The sequence below is a fragment of the Periplaneta americana genome, chromosome 8 (assembly GCF_040183065.1).
Source record: "Periplaneta americana isolate PAMFEO1 chromosome 8, P.americana_PAMFEO1_priV1, whole genome shotgun sequence".
In the NCBI taxonomy this organism is placed as follows: Eukaryota; Metazoa; Arthropoda; class Insecta; order Blattodea; family Blattidae; genus Periplaneta; species Periplaneta americana.
The window spans coordinates 132,813,748-132,834,238 of record NC_091124.1 but is presented as its reverse complement, the minus strand read 5'-3'; the positions used below and the strand labels follow the sequence as shown (position 1 = coordinate 132,834,238).

General features: G+C 35.5%; 1 protein-coding gene across 5 annotated transcripts in view; it reads right to left on the bottom strand.

Moving 5' to 3' along the window:
* Positions 1-20,491, bottom strand: part of LOC138705059 (small subunit processome component 20 homolog) — a 297,829-nt gene that overhangs the window by 17,476 nt on the left and 259,862 nt on the right. For all 5 annotated transcript variants that reach the window (XM_069833644.1, XM_069833643.1, XM_069833645.1 and 2 more), the window contains 3 exons: positions 15,717-16,032; positions 5,466-5,713; positions 5,190-5,381 (listed from right to left, as the gene is read on the bottom strand). In XM_069833644.1, the coding sequence (XP_069689745.1) occupies positions 5,190-5,381; positions 5,466-5,713; positions 15,717-16,032 (756 nt within the window). The remainder of the gene's footprint in view (positions 1-5,189; positions 5,382-5,465; positions 5,714-15,716; positions 16,033-20,491) is intronic.

The following is a 20,491-nucleotide window of genomic DNA, read 5'->3' as shown; positions in this document are numbered from 1 at the left end:
GGGGGAAGCGGAAAGACAGTCGGATAATCAAGCGACAGATAATCGAGGTTATACTGTACATACATACACTGCAATGAGAAGGTGTAGGAAACCAGAGGGATCGTTAAAAGCTTAATTGATACTGTCTGTCATTTAGGAAAGAGAAAACTGACCATGTGTGGTCACGACGAAGGTGATAATTCAGTTGACAGAGGAATTATGTTGAATTAGTTCATTTATTAAGGAAATACGACCCTACTGAATGCACACATTAAGAATAGTATGCATTTACAGGTTTATCTAGACGAATTAAAAACAATCTGATTGACTCAATAAGTAATCTAATTATAGCAGAAATTAGTGAAGAAGTCCACAATGCCCCATTTCTTCAAATAATGGTAGATGACACGACTGATATTCAAAGCCAATCGCAACTCTCAGTTGTACTTAGATATTTAACTAGCAACGGAGTAATACAAGAACAATTTGTAGGATTCTCGGAAGTAAGTGCCGATTGAACTGCTTCGGCATTAGTTGATCGGGTTATTAACTGTATTGTTCAGTATGATTTTGGTAGTAAAATAGTGGCTCAAACATATGACAGTGCAGCAATCATGTTGAGTGAAATTAACAGGCTACAAGATAAAGTCAGAGACAAGTTTTCAGATGCCATATTCATTCATTGAATGGCTCATGAACTTAACCTTGTGCTTTCACAGCCCATGCCACGCATTAAAGAATGTAACATATTTTTCAAAACTCTTAACAGTTTCTTCTTTTTTTCTCAAAATCATCAAAGAGGGCTCATTATTTAGACCACAAAGTGAAAAAGAGGTTTTCAAAAGACGCATCAACAAAGTGCAACTACAACAATCACCTTGTAGAGACCATGTATGAGAATAAATCTGAATTAATCACAATATTTGAAAATATAATAGAGAATCCAGATGGATGGGATAATGCTGTTTGAGGATTTCTTTCTGTTCTCAAGGATTTTAACTTCAATTTTCTACTTACTGTATTTAAAAATTTGTTTTCAGTAACTACTGCCCTTTTTTAAATTTTACAAACAAAATCAAACGACATCTCGTTTTGTATCCATAAAGTGGCCGAAGTTAAAGAAAATATAGCCTGCAGAAGCAGAGAGTTCGAGAAAATATTTCTCGAAACTTCTTCTGATGAATAAACTGAACCACAGAGCAAGCAATCATGGCTGGATAATGTATGAGATGTAGAAAAATGCTTCAGAATGTATATTTTGAAATTCTAGATAACGTCAATCAAATTGGTATGAGGTTTCAAAATGTAGAGAAGTTAAAATTTCTTGAATTAATAAAACCGAATCGTGACAAAGAGTTTCCTGAAATTGATTTTCCATCATTGAAACAGTTTATGGTCAACATTTCGATTTTCCTCATTTAAGAAGTGAGTTAAGTGTGTGTTATTGTAATGAAGATTTGAAGAATAAAAATGCCAGTGAACTTTTGTGTTACTTAAAAGCAAGATTGACAGTGTGCTATTTCAACTTACAAAATTATGCAAACTGATTGTTACAATTCCTGCAAGTAGTACTTTGGTTGAACGTTCTTTTTTTTTGCACTAAAAAGAATGAAAATCTACATCAGACATTCTCAAGCAGAAAACAGACTATCCAGATTATCATTATTCTCTATAGAGAAGAAATTACTGGAAACCATTCACAGTAATGAGAACTTCTATGCCCAGATCATAGATGATTTTGCTGCTAAAGAGAGGAGAATTGCTTTGGTCTTCAAATATATTTAGGTGAGTTGGCTGCTATTAATTTTGTACTATACATATAAAAATTTGTATTATTGCTTCCCTCACATAAAATTGCATCGCATGCCATTGGTATGGAAATATAAATTCTTCAGTTAGTTTTTGATGCAGTTGTTTGGGGGAAATGAATTGCAAAGAACCAAAAAATATGCACACCTACCAAGTCTTGAGTAATGTTACTCCTAACAAAAAATTTCGAAGTTGTTCTGAAATACTGGAGAAATTAAGCTTCAATATAATGTATGCAGAGCAAATAATTGCATTTTAGCCATCTGACTCCATTCCATAGTTGTGCTATACTTCACACTGCAACCGAGAAAAGGGAGCCAACATTACCGCTAATAATAGATCACAATGTAATCCTTTTGTTATTGAAAGCACAAATTGATATTTGTAACTGGAAGCAATGAGCACTAACCCGCATTATAAGAACTCTTAAAAATTGTGTCCCTCAGCAGTGACACATTCTCATCTACATAGAAAAATGCATAAGTTCCTCAAATGTGATTAAAGCACTTTCCCAACTAGTTTTTTCTTTTAGATTCTCTACTGTGGGGTCCACTGTAACATTATAGAATTGCCAGGATATTTTCTTGTTAATCAGCTTACCAGTGATCTGCACAAGTTCGATTTTACATATGCATTGTACATAAAAACTCCTTGTTATAAACCAAACCAATACTGTGTAACTTACGCAAAATTTTTTTTTTTTTTTCATTTCAATGATAACAACTTTAACACAGAACTGAGTAGCACATCAACTCACTAACAAATACTAAACCAAACACAATGATAACAATTTTAACACAGAACTGAGTAACACGTCAAGTCACTAACAAATTCTAAACCAAATGCACGAAGTCTATACAGAACACATAATGATAACAACTTTAACACAGAACTGAGCAGCACATCACTCACTAACAAATTCTAAACCAAACACACAATGATAACAATTTTAACACAGAACTGAGTAACACGTCAACTCACTAACAAATTCTAAACCAAACACACAATGATAACAATTTTAACACAGAACTGAGTAACACGTCAACTCACTAACAAATTCTAAACCAAATGCACGAAGTCTAAACAGAACACATAATGATAACAACTTTAACACAGAACTGACAAGGGAAGTATCCCAGCTCGAACGGCTAAAACCGAGTGTAAATGCGTTTAAAATACAGAGCTGTGCTTGTTCTACCACCCATCTGTAAAACTCCGCAGTCATGTACAATCAGTGATTGAAGAATAACAATCTAATGACTAGAGAAGCACAAATCGCTGAAGAAACAACACCATGTAACAGACAGTTATGACAAGCAGATCCACAAAATACATAAATGAGGTATTATGTTCCAAGAAGCTACACGACATTTGCTTTAAATAATATACGAGTATAGGATATTTCAAAAGTCAGTTCAAACATTAAACCGCTATAAATATTATAATATGAGATAGGGAAAAAACAAAAACATCACAGTGTTGGGCAAACAACGGGGTTTACAAAACATTGTGAAGATTTCCGCCGTTCTCTTGTTTAATGTACAGCATTCTGTCTGCTACACCATGGGACAGCATTTTGCAGATGATGTCTTGGAATATTGACATTTTCTTGCGAGATGGCATATTTCAGTTGCAGTAGGGTTGTTGGATGTGTGAGGAAAACTCGTTCATTAAGGTAACCCCACAACCAAAAGTCGGCCGGATTGAAATCTGGAGATCGCGGAGGCCACATGATTGAAAAGTTCCTACTGATGACTTTGGTCGGAAAACGAACCTTAATTGCGCTTGTTAACTCCACCATTAATTATTTTAGTTGGTTATTTTACGACGCTTTATCAATATCTTAGGTTATTTAGCGTCTGAATGAGATGAAGGTGATAATGCTGGTGAAATGAGTCCGGGGTCCAGCACTGAAAGTTACCCAGCATTTGCTCATATTGAGCTGAAGGAAAACCCCGGAAAAAACCTCAACCAGGTAACTTGACCTAACCGGGAATCGAACCCAGGCCACCTGGTTTCCTGTCCAGACGCGCTAACCGTTACTCTATAGGTGTGGAAATAATGGAATAAGGCATTCTGTTACAGTAAACGGAGAGCGCTACTACAGCATGTTACAGAACTTCGTCATCCCTAGACTGAGGAATCACGATATGGAAAACATAATCTTCATGCAAGATGGCGCTCCACCCCACATCTTTATCCCTGAAAAACAATTCATTACGCAGATGTTTGGCGATTGTGTCATCAGTAGGCACTGTCCAACAATGTGACCTCCGCGATCTCCAGATTTCAATCCGGCCGACTTTTGGTTGTGGGGTTACCTTAATGAACGAGTTTTCCTCACACATCCAACAACCCTACTGCAACTGAAATATGCCATCTCGCAAGAAATTGTCAATATTCCAAGACATTATCTGCAAAATGCTGTGCATGATGTAGCAGATAGAATGCTGTACGTTGAACAAGAGAACGGTGGAAATCTTCACAATGTTTTGTAAACTCCGTTGTTTGCCCAACACTGTGATGTTTTTGTTTTTTCCCTATCTCATATTATAATATTTATAGCGGTTTAATGTTTGAACTGACTTTTGAAATATCCTATACTTGTATATTATTTAAAGCAAATGTCGTGTAGCTTCTTGGAACATAATACCTCATTTATGTATTTTGTGGATCTGCTTGTCATAACTGTCTGTTACACGGTGTTGTTTCTTCAGCGATTTGTGCTTCTCTAGTCATTAGATTGTTATTCTTCAATCATTGATTGTACACGACTGCGGAGTTTTACAGATGGGTGATAGAACAAGCACAGCTCTGTATTTTAAACGCATTTTCACTCGGTTTTAGCTGTTCGAGCTGGGTACTTCCCTTGTGAGTAGCACATCAATTCACTAACAAATTCTAAACCAAACACACAATGATAACAATTTTAACACAGAACTGAGTAGCACATCAACTCACTAACAAATTCTAAACCAAATGTACGAAGTCTAAACAGAACACATAATTATAACAACTTTAACACAGAACTGAGTAGCACATCAACTCACTAACAAATTCTAAACCAAATGCACGAAGTCTAAACAGAACAAATAATGATAACAACTTTAACACAGAACTGAGAACCACGCCAACTCACTAACAAACTAAACCAAACAGTCTGGCGTGATTCAGCACTTCTTAGTGTCTATTTCACTCTGTGATTATGCCTGAACTCTCCCAGTAAGAACTGCACTCTGACGGCCCCAATACTACTAACTGCTCTGTACGATTTCAATAATAGAAAGCCTAATCACAGAATTAAAGAATCACATTGTAGTGATAAGTTACAGACTGATAAAATGCTAATAATCTCTGCTAAATTAAATGAAATTAAACAAATAATTAAATTAATAATTTACCATAACAATTGACTTTGGTGCCTGCGTTACTTCAATGTTGACTATCCTTTTCATTCGCCGGATCATCCACAGAAGAGAAAGTTTCATTTGATCGTCTGCATCTTCCTCAAATTCATGTTCATGTTTGTCTGCTTGTTTCTCCAAAGTGATATGCATTAGTACTCGACCCAAGAACACCAAATTTTTCACTACCTGAAAATTGAAATGACAGTACTGAGCAAGATATTTTGAAGATATATTAATTTTTTAGGAATGTATATACATACACCCACATACCTGTTCCACTAACTCAGGTCCAACTTCACATGGTTGAAGTTGTGCACAGAAATCCAAAATTAGAGACTTCAGCCTCTGCTTAGTGTCATTGTAGAAGTACCCACACTCATTCCTCGAAACAGTGTTGCGTCCAGATGATGCTTCTGCAACCTTTCTAGCATCTAATGAACTAAATATGTGTCCAAGTAACTGAGCAGCAGCAAAACGGATCCACTCATGTGGGTGTGCTAGTAGATTGTGTGCATTTTCTGCAAAGACAATATTTTATTGTAATTATGGCAGTCTTGAAAGTTCTTCAAACTGTCAGATGATGTCCTGTGTAATTTCTATAAAATAAAAAAAGAAGAAATACCAATCTATATCACAGACACACTCATTGCTAAAACTCCAGTTGTGAACGAAATTCCTCCATGGAAATGGGTGATTCCAGAACATAGCATACAAATTCCAGGAAATCATTCCAAAAATGATCCTCCATACATTCTTAAGTTAGATGCCATGGAACTACTATGCAGCACATATAAGGATTACCTTCAAATTTATAGAGATGGATCTGTAAATCCTAATAATGGGACATCAGGAACAGGGTATTATATTCCAAAATATCAAGAAAGTTATTTCATACCATGCTCATCCTCCTCCAGTCTTGACACTGAATTGCTAGCTATTGATGCTGCTCTTCAGTGTGTGATTCAAATTTCTGAAAAATCCATTTGCATACTTACCGACTCCAAGGGTGCTATATTTAATATAATTAAATATTTACCAAACCTAAATTTGATAACACAATCGCAAGAGAAAAAATGGAACTCTCTGCATCAAAATCCACAGTTAATTCCCGATTTACCACACAAATTGTCTGTAGCTGCAATTAGATTGGCAACAGGCCATGATTGTTTGGCCAAACACCTGCATAGAATTGGAATATATCAGTCCCCTAACTGCCCATTGTGCAACTCAAACCAAGAAATGGATTCGGAACACCTCAAAATCTGTGCTTCAGTGGCTGGCCATGATAATATCTTTGAAAAATATTGGAGTGCAAGAGGTCAAATGACTTTAATGTCAAATGCCTGGCATTAGAAAACAACAACATATTTACCAAACCTATATGCACATATAATTATTCCAATTCAGAAACAACTAAGTAAACTAAAAGAACTCCAAAAGGAAATAACATTTCAATGGATACCTAGTCATTGTGGTATACCTGGAAACGAGAAAGTCGATAATATTGCAAAACAGGCAACATATTTGCAACCAATACCTCTTCAAATGATATCTATATCCACTGCTTTTGCTTCAGTAAGGTCTAATCTATGGATTTTACAAATCTATGGCGCAAATTGACTCTCTTCTGATAAAGGAAAAATTTTACAGTCTGTACAAAAGAAATCAAATGACCTGGAAATGTACAAAAACTTGCCCAGACATGTTCAAACATTTTTAACAAGAGCCAGAACAGGTCACACTACCACACAATTGTACCTACACTGATTTCACATTTCTTGATAATCCTATTTGTCTGTGGTGTAATAATCATGATGAAGATCTGGAACACATTCTTCTATACCGTCCATCCATAAACCACAAAAGAAGTAAATTAAAATCATTAGTACCAGTTGCAGAAGACACAGCCCTGCAGTATATATTGACTACACCCCAACTCTGGCTACTAGCACAGGCATCTATAATGAACACCGATCAAAATACCCCTCATTTCTCGTGAAAAACAACAACTGAATAGGCTACAATGAACTACAGTGGACTTTATGTTGTCAGCAAACAGCTGGATACATTAAGAAGATTGATGGCAGTCTTGCAAGCTATTCAAAGGATTTAATCCAGCGCCAGTACAATGTAACTTTAACATTTCTACTGAAGTAGAGCAGTAAACATGTACTTCAACATGTGATTCTTAGTACAAAAACAAGGCACTTGCATATCGTGGGCTTACAAGGAAAAGGTATTAAGTCCAAAAAGATAGTATTGAAATAAGTCAACTTGAAAGTTTGAATGTTTATGAAAAATCTGGTTTAGAATTTAAACTCATTTACTCCTTCTTGTTAAATAATACATGTATTAAGCTACACATTTGCATATTTTGCAAATTGAATTATGGTTTTAACACAGCTAGGGCTGAACTGAATGAAAGTATATATTCACAGATTTTGAACTTAATGAAATAAAGAGTGCGTTAAATGATCGATCTTTTCTAGAGGCTAAACCACAAGCTTCGTAAAAGTCATCTTCAGAATCATCACTTATCATTTTTACTGTCTTCCACAACAGGTACTGGAACCTTGTCAACTACAGTGTCACATGCTGGCAGGCTGTTGTACCAGCCAACAAATGATCGTGTCTCTCCACGAATTCAGATTGCTCTATATTCATCAGAATAGCCACACTTATATTGCAGAACCCAAGATGTTTCTTTCGTGTAATTGAAAGACTTTACTTTGAGCCAACTAACATCACCATTCTCATCTTTGGATTTATTTTTCACCAACATTTTTGCCACCTGCTTACATTGTAGTACTTCTTTCAGAGAGAAAGTTCAGAGTTTATGAATAATTTTTTTCTGAAAATGCTGTGTACCAGAAGCAAGGTAATTCTGACAGCTTCCAAACACAAAGGAGGAGGAATCGTAAAAATAGTGGACCTCGTCAAGATTCTTATGATTCCTCCACCTTCCTGGAATGCTACTGATGTTCCAATAGGTTGAACAAACCTCCTTTTGCCGCTCTTCAGAAATGTTTTCATTGCACATAAATGCACACAAGTTACAGTTTAGAGAATTTAGGAATTTTAGCATCTTATGTTTTTTAATTTCATGTCAAGCCATCCCTACATTAATTTTTTTTTTCACATCGCGTTTCCATTTGCTTGGATTTCTTTTTCTCCATCTACTTCCACTTTCTTGAGTTGGTTCCCCAGGTGCCGCACATTTTTCATTGTCTTCTGAATACTCAGAGTTAGGATGGTAATGAGAATCTAAATCTGCAAAATCACTTCTGAAAGCATTATCAATTTTCTCCAACATATCTCGTTCATTTATGACTGATGAAGTTCCTGCTGGTAAATATAATTTTATTTATTGCATCCTGAATAATAAATTTTGTTATAATAAATTAAATCATCATGTTTATTCTAGATGTTATGTATTATTTAATTTATTTCGCCTCTCTGCAGTTTCACTCATTCAAGATGAGTAATTCTATACTTTTGGTTACACTCTTCTCATAGTTCTATTGTCAAATCATATCAAATTTAATTTATTAATCAAACATTTTTAATAAGAAATGGAATATCCACAGAAAAATTTTTTAATATTTACTACCTTGTTGTTATTAGGTGGTTTACATTTAGAATTTATTGTTTTTGTATTGTTTTTAATGTTATAATATGTTATTTAAATAGGTAGTTTTAATATGGACCTACTGGATCCCAAAACAAGATTAAAAAATGATTAGATACAGCATAAAAATAGTAACTTCATCTCAAAATGTTAAAGTAATTACAGTATTTATTTGTTTTGGCTATCATGTATATTTTAAGAAGAGTCACTTACTAGCAATCACTTCAGCATTTTTCTGCAAAGCTAGCTGCAATAATTTCCTTCCTCTTGTCATATAATTGTTTATGTTTATGAGAAAAACATATGCAGTCAATGTTAATCACTAGCATAGATCACTATGTACCTGATCAGGTTATGAGCTAAAATCATTCTGCCTGTGTGATATTGAGGTGTACAGGCAAAAGGCATTAAGCGTACTTAACACTCTTTTCCTATCAACATTTTGTTTATATTGGAGTGTAGGCTTTCACGGCCGGCGTCAATAGTAGAAAAGTTTTCCGGGCTATGAGGCCGTGGTCTGTTGGTTGTGAGACCAAACGTTTCGTTCACTGCTGCGGTGAACATCTTCAGTGGTGTCTATTGCTGGTGCGGCTGGTTCTACTGCGTGTGCCGATTACAGGCCTGGTATCCGGCATTAAGGAAAACCACCATCAAACCCGCCCGCGTAGCACAATTAAACAACACAACCTCGGATGCGGAGCGCGTGGAAAACAGCAAACCCGCCCGCGAAGCACATTCGAGCGCGGACCGAGGCGACAACAGCAAGCCCCCCCCCCCTCCCGCACTATATATACAACGATGCAGCCAGCGCAGACTGTAATCGGCACACGCAGTAGAACCAGCCGCACCAGCAATAGACACCACTGAAGATGTTCACCGCAGCAGTGAACGAAACGTTTGGTCTCACAACCAACAGACCACGGCCTCATAGCCCGGAAAACTTTTCTACTACCAACATTTTGTTTGCAATTACTTAATGATTTGTGAAGGTTTCATTACGAAGGAACTATAAGAGTTAAGACTTAATTCGTTTTCCCAGTAGATAAAGCGCAATTTGTTTTACTTATTACCATTAATAACTCATTTTTAGCATTTTTGGACTTAATACTTTTCCTTGTAAGCGAACGATATATTTCTCAGGGCTTATAAGAACAGAACCTTGGATTCAATCCCCCAACTATTTTCTTTTTAATTCAAATTGTAAGATTTTTTTTCATTTGTTCTGTTAAGTTATCAGTTAATGAAATATGTATTATGTAAAATTAAACAAAAATCTGAACTGAATGAAATGAAATTCATTACTTTACATTTCAGAATTACATAGAAAGACCTGTAATTCCATTCATCAAAGTTAAAAAAAAAAGTGGAACTGAACACGTATCTTATGTGTTGTAAGTCAAAACATTAGCCACTCATCCAAGATATGGCCTTGAAACTCATCTGAGTCTGCAATATTGCAACACCATTTGGAATTTCAATTTCTTATTCTGTGTAAATTATATAAGATAAGATATTTATGCAAGTAGATCTCCAAAGCATTTTTTCTTCCTCCTTCCCCTAACCACCACCGCCGCCGCTGCCGCCACCACCACCACCACCACCATCACCACGGCCACTGCTGCCACCGCCACTGCTGCCACCACTGCCACTGCTGCTGCTGCCACCACCACCACGACCACCATCACCATAATAGGGCCATAGAATAAATATTACAGTTCAGGTATTTAGAGTGTAATGTCTCGTATTAAGAAGAATTTGATGTAAATGATAAAGTAACAAATTTAATTATACAGTATGTCTCAAAAGTCGCGTGCCAAAGATGTTAATTGGTTGCTTTTATTTTCTAGCTGAAATAGAGCAATATAGAAATAATTCTGACATCTGAACAACGTGTAGAGTTGATTCTTTTTGTGGAGATCACCATAGAACATCGCGAGAAGCTTCTGACGAATTTCATGGTCGGCATCCTGATATTCCCAAGCCCTCTCATCTAACTTTGGACAGAATTTTTGCATACATTTAAGACAATGTACATGGTACTCAATGCCAAACGCAGTGATTGACTGAAAATAGCCACCAATGAAGACTGCAGAATCGCCGATGTGATTGGCAAACTTACAGTAAGCCCTAACAGATCACTCCTCTACGTGGCAGGGAGAGCGGCATCAATAGAGAGTCTGTGCATCAATATTGAAGTTGGCACATTTCCGTCCCTACAAAATGCAGCATAAACATACAATGCGCGATACTGATCCTATGAGGAAACTTCAGTACTGTAACTGGATCAATCAACAGGTACATAGAATCCAAATGTCATTTCAGCGATTATTCTTTGTTCTTAGATGGCCATGCCCATACACAGAATGCAAGATACTGGTCCCCATAGAACCCACACTGGATACGTCCTTGCAATAATAAAGGTGCTCCAAGGGTTATGGTATGGTGTGGTGTCCTATTATTCGACACCATTGTGGGCCCTTATTTATTTCTTTGATGCCCATGTAAACCAACACAACTTTGAGGAACTTGCTGATACTGTTATAATGGAATTTTTACATCACTACCTCTTAATAACCAACAAAAAATATGGTTTCAGCTTGATGGAGCAACGACACATTATGCGCTGACGACGACGATGATGATGATGATGATGATGATGATGCGATTTTAAAAAGAGCACGTCAGCAATTATGGCTTTTTGCACTGACGACTCACCAAAAATTAAACAACATATGTGGGGAACGCTGGATTGGATGAGGTGGTTCTATCAGTTGGCCTTCATGTTTCCCGGATCTTATCCTATGAATTTTTTTCTCCGAGGCTATGTGAAACTAACGGTGTTTAAGACACAGTCCGAAACTCTGCATGCCGTAAAGGAAAGAATCACCGTACAAAACATTCCACCAGTTTCACTTTTAAGCATGACACATGAAGCTTTGGATAGTGTAAGATATTATATTTGAGTGAATGGTGCACATTTTGAACATGAAAGATAACCCACTTGGCATGCGGCTTTTGAGACACACAGTATTACAGGAACATTAAAACACACACTCAAACACAAAGCAAGGACAGATTCTACTGTAAAACTTTACAAACCTTTGGGAATACCGAGCCCTACACATGGGTCAGAACCTTGGGCAATGACCACAATACAGAATACAAACTGCAGAAATGAGATTCATTAGATCTATAGCTGGTTATACAAAATCTGATAAGAAAAGGAATTCGCAATCTGACAAGAATTTGAAAGAGAAGAATTGAATGAAATAATGAATAGTAAAGTAAAACTGGTGATAAACAGAGACAGAATGGAAAATAATAGAATCCCTAAAACAGCCTTTAAATATATCAATCTAAAGCAGAAGATATTCTGACAGACAGAAGAAGAAGAAGAAGCAGCAGCAATGTGTCATTTCCGAACTCTGAGTGATACACAATTCGTTGGAATTTTATTTTTTTTTTTTCGGCATTTTTTGAAGGACCACAAGGGCAGACCTCGAGAACCACAGGTGGTCTGCGGACCATAGTTTGAGAAACACTGCTATATGCATTTCTGGATTCGCTCATACATGCTACATGCCCTGCCCATCTCAAATGTCTGGATTTAATGTTCCTAATTATGTCAGGTGAAGAATACAATGCATACAGTTCTGCGTTGTGTAATTTTCTCCCTCTTAGCCACAAATATTTTCCTAAGCACCTCATCATGGATAAATATATAATAGGATGCGAAACTGCGGTCAGCACCATCTGGCGGTGGGGGGCTGAAATAAGATGATCAGTGCCCAACGTCGTAGGTGGTGAACATTAGAACTACGTGTTGGGTACCATACATTACCAAGAGTTCTCTATTTATCTGTTCGAGATATTGCTCGAGGAGTCGAGATGCCAGACAGTAACTTGCTAATAAGTGAACATAAAGTGATACATGTGTGTATAAGCAGTGTACGTTAAACAGTGATGTTTATGGATGTTGTAAAAATAATGTTGTTGAATGTATTGTAAAGTAATAGTAATATAATAAAATTAAACTATCTAAGTAGTTCTTGCAGACTTTTCCATTGCGCTGTACAATAAATATCCAAAGAATACAATCCCAATTATCTAACCTTTTGCTTTATTTTTTGTCTCTGTCTGGTTATATTTTAATAGGGTAGTGTAAAATAGATCGTCTCTTGTATCTTTCTGTTGGCTCCTGTAAGAATTTTCAGTAGAAGATGCTGTGAGGAATAAGAATGTTTTATTTTAAATTGGGTTAGTTTTGAATATCGATGAGGGTGGGAGGGAATACTTTCTGCACAGTTTAACATTTTCGTCACCAGGTGCGCTGCTAAATGCATGGAGTAATTACTCTTTTCGCTACTTGGTGCGCTGCTAGATGTAATAACGCCCCTCCCCTCAACAGGTGGCAGCAAGGTCAATTTCTACAACAGCGCCTCTAGTATGTGTTATGGGAAACTCAGTAAGTTTTGCATCCTATTATATATTCTCAAACACCCTTCATCCCTGTTCCTCTCTCAAAGTGAGAATCCAAGTTTTACAACCATACAGAACAACGGGTAATATATTATTATTTTAGTCCTAGCCGTACCCGTGCACTCCGCTGCACTTGTTAGAAGTAAATATAAAGTAATTACATAATTAAAATAGGACATCTGGTCCAGGGAACATTCATGTTTGATAGAAGGATAAATCGTTAAATATCTCACTTAAATTGTATTTAAATAATTAAAATGCGATCATTTTGATCCAGAGACCACTCATTTAGTGCAATGATAATAAAACATGTTTCTTAATTGTTATCACATGCAAATAATTAAAATATGGTCATTTGGTTCAGAGAACATCAGTTTTTTGTGTAAGGATAATTCGTTTAACATTTTTCTAAATTAGTCTTGAATGCATCCTTTAATAAATCACTCCAAATTAATAGAGTTGATTTTGTATGAAGATAATTTTTATATTAACCTTACTGTGCATTTTTTTGTTAAGTTTATTTTATTCACGCCTTAACATTTGTGGTCATGTCGCGTGTTTAGAATGTATGGGTATATCAGTAGGCCGTTTTTACTCTTGTTGAGTTCCTGTTTCTATTGTGTGTTGTAGATGGCTTGTGTTCATGTAACTGACTATAGACTTTTAATAATGTTTTTGGTATTGGTAATTGAGGAGGTGATGAATCATGGCATGTATTTTTCCAATCTGTCATTTGCCTTTATGACTAAGGGAAACCATGAAAAACCCCAGTCAGATTGGTCGGCCACGGGGTTTGAACCCGGGACTTCTCGAATGCGTATCTGAAATGTTACCGTCTGAGCCACCTCGCTCGGTTGTATATCATTGTATATGCATATAAAAAATGATGTACCCTACATAAATATTATTTTAAGAAACACAGGAAACGAATATGCATAAATTATGAGCGCAGGATCGCCATTTCGCGACACCTTTTAAAATAATTCAGCTCCAATAAGCAGCTGTATTTTTGGTCAAGTAAAAATACTCATCTTTACGACAAAACTCTTAACTATTATGTTCTGTGAACAAAAAGAAACTTAAGTGTATAAAATTAGAGTATTTTATGTGGACCAAATAAAGTTGCAATAATCAAGTTATACGATATTTCGACAGAATATCAAGTTTTCTGTGTGTAAAGATCTATTTTCATCTTACCTCAGGTTTTCATTATGTAACATTACATCCATCTAGAGAAACTACAAATTAATATATTAGTATTGATAAACGTCAAGTCCGCCTCAAATAGACGGAGTCATTTGTTTTCATTTAATTATAGCCATCGTTGTCGTTCCTGCAATAACTCCTATGTGACATCGATTTTCAGATTTTTGCTCTATTAAATAACTTAAATAGTGATACAGCAAATAATACAATCTACTATATGTAATTATATTACTTCCTTTGGAAATGTAAGAATTCACGATCTCCTATGTACCACTGCCAATAGAATGAATAAATCTGTTTTTCTCCCTACAGAAAAATTTTATATTTTGTACATAGGAGTTACGGAACAACGACGCTATAATCTGAGGTGGCGGTGGAAATGTATTGTATTGTTATTTTAAAACTCTTGTATATCCTTAAATATCAGTCTTATCAAAATTTTGCCTGGAATAAAACTTATCGGAAATCATTTTTAAAGAAACTTTTGTTATGTAACATTTTTCACAAAAAGCAATAATAAGCGAGATATTTCGGTTTATTTAATTCAGGCCCCCTTATAACCCCCCTTTTAAATAAAGTATTTTGAATGCCATATAGCCTATAATCTAAGTTACAACGAACTTAATTTAAATTCCAATTTTCATCGAAATCCGTTCAGCCATTATCGCGTGAAAAGGTAACAAACATCCAGACAGACAGACAGACAGACAGACATACAAACAAAAATTTCAAAAAAGCGATTTTCGGCTTCAGGGTGGTTAATTATATATGTTAGGACCAATTATTTTTGGAAAATCGGAAATTACCAGAAAAATTTCGGCTACAGATTTATTATTAGTATAGATTAAGAAATTTTAACGTCAGCAATTTTAAAATATTAGAGAAAATGACTTAGAATGTTTTTAAAATTGGACCGATTATTATGGCTCAATATGCAATTGTTTAAGAAATTGAAGTATTACTTTTCTCTCCTTACATATGACCTACGTTCAAATTCTGGTTCACTGAACCTGAATATCACTGTGAATTAATATTCAGGCTTTAACATCTTCAGGACCGTTCTTACATAATCAAAAATCGAAAACACACCATATACTTTCTATATTTTTACTCAGAAGTGAACACTATGACTTCGTCATAATTTTGATGTAATTAATTTGCAACATTTTATAATGTTTTCTAGCTTATAAAGTAAACTACTATAATACCTGCAATTGTCTCCATTTCATCCTGCCATTTCTGAGCAGTAAGAATATCTGGACAATAAGTACAAAGTTTCAGTAAAAACTGCAGAACTTGGAACAGATGGTGATCCTTCAAATGTTGATCTTTCTCTGCTTCATTTGAGTTGTCACATGGCTGTGCAACTCTTACAAATCTTCCTGGACGATTATCATCGAATGAGCCAGAACTAAACTGCTGAACACTGAGAGTGAACAACAAAGGCAGGCGATTTTGAAAAGCAGACTTCTCAATCATAACAAAGATTCCACATAACTGCATAGCCAATTGGCGATGGACCACCTAGAAATAAAAAAAGTAGTTAATGGTAATATAAAGAACAGGGAAGCAGGAAAGGGATGGAGAAAGGGGGAAGAAGGAAGAGGAGAAGGGCCTTCATCCACGCAAGTCAGGACTAAATTGTAGCAAGAGAAAAATATGGAAAATATATAGAAAAACTGAAAATTACAGGTGAATGCAGAATATGTGTCAATAATTCATTATAAACAATTCATTACGTAATAAATGTATGTATAAATTAACCAACATAGAGTACTTGCATCAACACAACTTGACTCCAAATGACATACATCATTGAGAACCTACTGTAACTGAAATCTTTTGGCGACTTAGTCACCATCCTTAGTGAAAGACACTTTTATTTCAAGTAGTAATAGGAAGGGTACCTTACCTCAGGGGTACACCCAGAAATACAGTTTCGGAGGGAGGGCTATTTATAATCATGTGATAGAGCAACATTAAAGCTGTATATCCAGGGTTGCCAGGCCATATGATAATAATTATTTTTTGTATACAATTTCATCCAACAAATGATATACTATACTGGTGCTATTCAAAATCCTCCCTAAAATATGATAACTTCCAATCAATTTTTCAGATTATAATAAAATAGTTTTCTTTTTTGCTTATTTTGTGTTATCGCTTATCACATAGATCTATGTCTATGACACAATCTCCATGAGCTTCATTAAAATTTAACTTAAGAAAATAATAATTTTTTTTTGTACGATAATTACATCCAACAAACTATATACCATACTGGTACTATTCAAGATCCTCCCTAAAATACGATAATTTCGAATCAATTTTTCAGATTATAATAAAATAGTTTTTTCTTTTACTTATTTTGTGTTATCGCTTATCACACAGGTCTATGTCCATGACATGAGCTCCATGAGATTCATTAAAATTTAACTTAAATTGGTAAAAACACTGACTGCCTGTGTTTACACTTCAAAAATGGCTAGTAACTGTTATGGGACAATGATTCGAAATTGAGCAACCAGTTCCTTTGCAACATAGAGCAGATGTGAATTGTTGATCTCTGCAAAGCAGTAATTGTTGTAATCTTTAACTCAGGTTGAATTTAGTATTTCCTGTATGCGGTGACAAGGAATAATTAAAACACTGTATATTAGGGTGTCCCTTATTTTCCGACTTCAACATTTTTTAATGCCCACCCTCCAATTTTGTTCTAATGATCTAAAACACGTCTACACAAAATTTTGTGATTAACGCATTGTAATCCATACCGACTGGAGCATGAACTCGCATGAAGAACATATCTGGACTTGTCACGCTGAGTCAGGTCTCGGCCTGTGAGTACGTGTAGTACAGTACTTCATCTGTTATCAATCGTGTCGCACGTGTTTTTGGATAGCTACTCTAACATAATGTCACATCAATTACACATTGCCAGGAAATATGTGTTTTTAATAGGTGATATAAAATACCAAATATTTAACTCCACACTAAAAATTCCCTTTATTTCGGGCATTACACTTTCTGAACTGGCATTGGTGCCCAGTCCAAATTCCACTAAGAGGTATGAAACTAATTTAATTGCTATGGAAGAAACAAGCTCTCTTTTGTGGTGAAGTTTTTACCTGAGAAACTAGATATTTAGACGAAATTGCGCCTTCTTTTAATCTAGGATGTATAAAGTTTGTATGGCTGCAAAAGGGTATCTGTCGGATACAGGGGGGAGAGCCATTAATCCTTCCCATTGAAGGCTTCAAGGAACCAACCTGGACAAATATCCAATGTCCCATCCCTACCTACCGTGGTGCAGCTGTTAGTAAGCATAATTTTACAAGCTGAACTAAAGGGAGCGGCTACTCATCAATTAGCACTGGTCAGCTTGATGAGTTAATGACTGAATTTGGTATAATTTTCCTTTATTCAATACCTAATTCCCTCTTTACCCTTTCCTATCTAGTCCTCTGATTGAACTCTTACTTTCTTCGACCCACGGCATTAGAACATTCAAGGCCTAGGGGTTCATTTCACTTTCCTTCCTCCACTTTCTACTTTTCTGTTCCTAGTGCTGACCTGCTATGGCACTAAAATCGTCCTCCAGTGGCTTAAGGAGGGAAAGCTGGTGATCAACAAGATCTCCCAGCTAGGTCCAGTGGACCCGTCGACCAACAGCAGGTGTGGTCCTCCAGACATTCTGGGGGGTTGTGTGTGAATGAAGTAGCCACCAAAACGTTAAAATATGGTGTTCACTTAAATCGGCTACAACTTGCCATTTTCACTCCAATATGAAATGAGTACCATTAAAGTAATATATGGAACAACAAGTTTTGATGGAGAAATTATTGCGATAAGTGAAAGTCTCAGGAATCTTCTATGCTACATTAATAAATTTAAGAATGCAGTTATATTGTCAGACTCCAAAGCAGCTATTCTATCAATAGTCTCTAAGCACACACCTTCATCTCAAACAGCAGAAATAACTAAAATGCTCTCTCAATTAATATCAATCAATAAAAGAATTGTATTCCAATGGATACCATCTCATTGTGGAATCCTGGGAAACGAGAATGTGGATGCTTTAGCAAAGAAGGGCAGCACTGCTACTTACAGAGCTGTATTACTGTGTGAAAAGATTTATTAAATCTACATACTTAGACTTCAACAAACAAAATTTGATAACACAATCGCAAGGGAAAAAATGGAACTCTCTGCATCATAATCCACAGTCAATTCCCGATTTACCACGCAAATCGTCTGTAGCTGCATTTAGATTGGCAACAGGTCATGACTGTTTGGCCAAACACCTGCAAAGAATTGGAATATATCAGTCCCCTAACTGCCCACTGTGCAACTCAAACCAAGAAATGGATTCGGAACACCTCAAAATCTGTGCTTCAGTGGCTGACCATGATATTATCTTTGAAAAATATCGGAGTGCAAGAGGTCAAATGACTTTATTGTCAAACGCCTGGCATTAGAAAACAACAACAACATAAAGTTTGTATAGGTGGAAGCTTCGTTTTCATTAAATCAAACTGATTAAAGTCCTCATTTTGGAAATTAATTCTACAAATTACCGCAGTAGATGAAGAAACCAAAGTTTATTTTTGTACATAATAACCATTTCTTATACAAGCCTGGAAATCTTTCTTTAATTGGGAAAGAACAATATTCAATACGTTTATCCCGTTCTAAGGTATTAACACAATCTTACTCACTACAAGAAGGCATTTTTATAATAACTATAACATTATTAAACTTAAAGAGAATGAATAAGCACAGCTGATCTTAGAGCTTAAGCAAGTACACTAACAATAACTCAGTTACTCAGCAGATCGCAGTGTGGCATCACACTGATACAGAACAATATATCCCAATTTTAATTAGTGAGCAGCCCAAAATGTGGTTTTCACTGCCATTTTTAAATATGCGCTGACAACAGTACATAAAAAAGGAGCATTATTGCTGAATATAAGGAAGTTATATAATGTAATAAATTAATAAAATTATACAATAAAAGAATGGATTTCATAATAATAATAATGATAATAATAATAATAATAATAATAATAATAATAATAATAATGATAATGATGAAAATAATAATAATAAGCTATCACTAGTGCAGAAATATACGATGATTAAAGCTTATAAAATATTGGCAAGATCAGTACTAATTTATGGTTGTGAGGCCTGGACTTTGAGGGAAAGAGATAAAACCCGAATAGTATCCAACGAGATAAAATTCCTGCGAAGAACAGCTGGCTATACTTGATTAAACTGCAAGAGGAACGAAGAAGTTCTTCAAAAGCTTGAAGTATCTTCTATTATGGATTATTTCTATAGTTACAGAACTAACTGGCAGCAACATGTTCATCGCATGGAAAGGACTCGCATTCCTCATCACATTTCTACCTACTGTCCAAGAGGGAAGAGAACACTAGGAAGACCTTTAAAGAGATGGCTTGAGACCGTAATGGGTCATTAGGCTTAATACGTGTTAGGACGATGATGATGATGATAATAATAATAATAATAATAATAATAATAATAACAACAGTAATAAATAATATACTGTGAACTAGCTATTTTGTAAGCCATTGATAAATGACTACAGCAACAATCTGTGCTTCAGTGGCTGGTCACGATAATATCTTTGAAAAATATTGGAGTGCAAGAGGTCAAATGACTTTATTGTCAGACGCCTGGCATTAGAAAACAACAACAACAAACATCAAGTCATATCTTAAAGAAAACATTTGAGAGTTACACCATCGTCCATCAACTAACAGAGGTTTAAGTCTAAAATTCAGCACCATTTAATGTCTACACTTTGTACATGATTTTAAAAGTATAAAATTCTTTTGCACCCATGCTATATATACTCAACAGTTATGAAATTCTTATTTATAGAAATGAACATTTTATGATAACAATGCAATAACTTTCAATATATGAATAATTATGCCATACTACCATATAT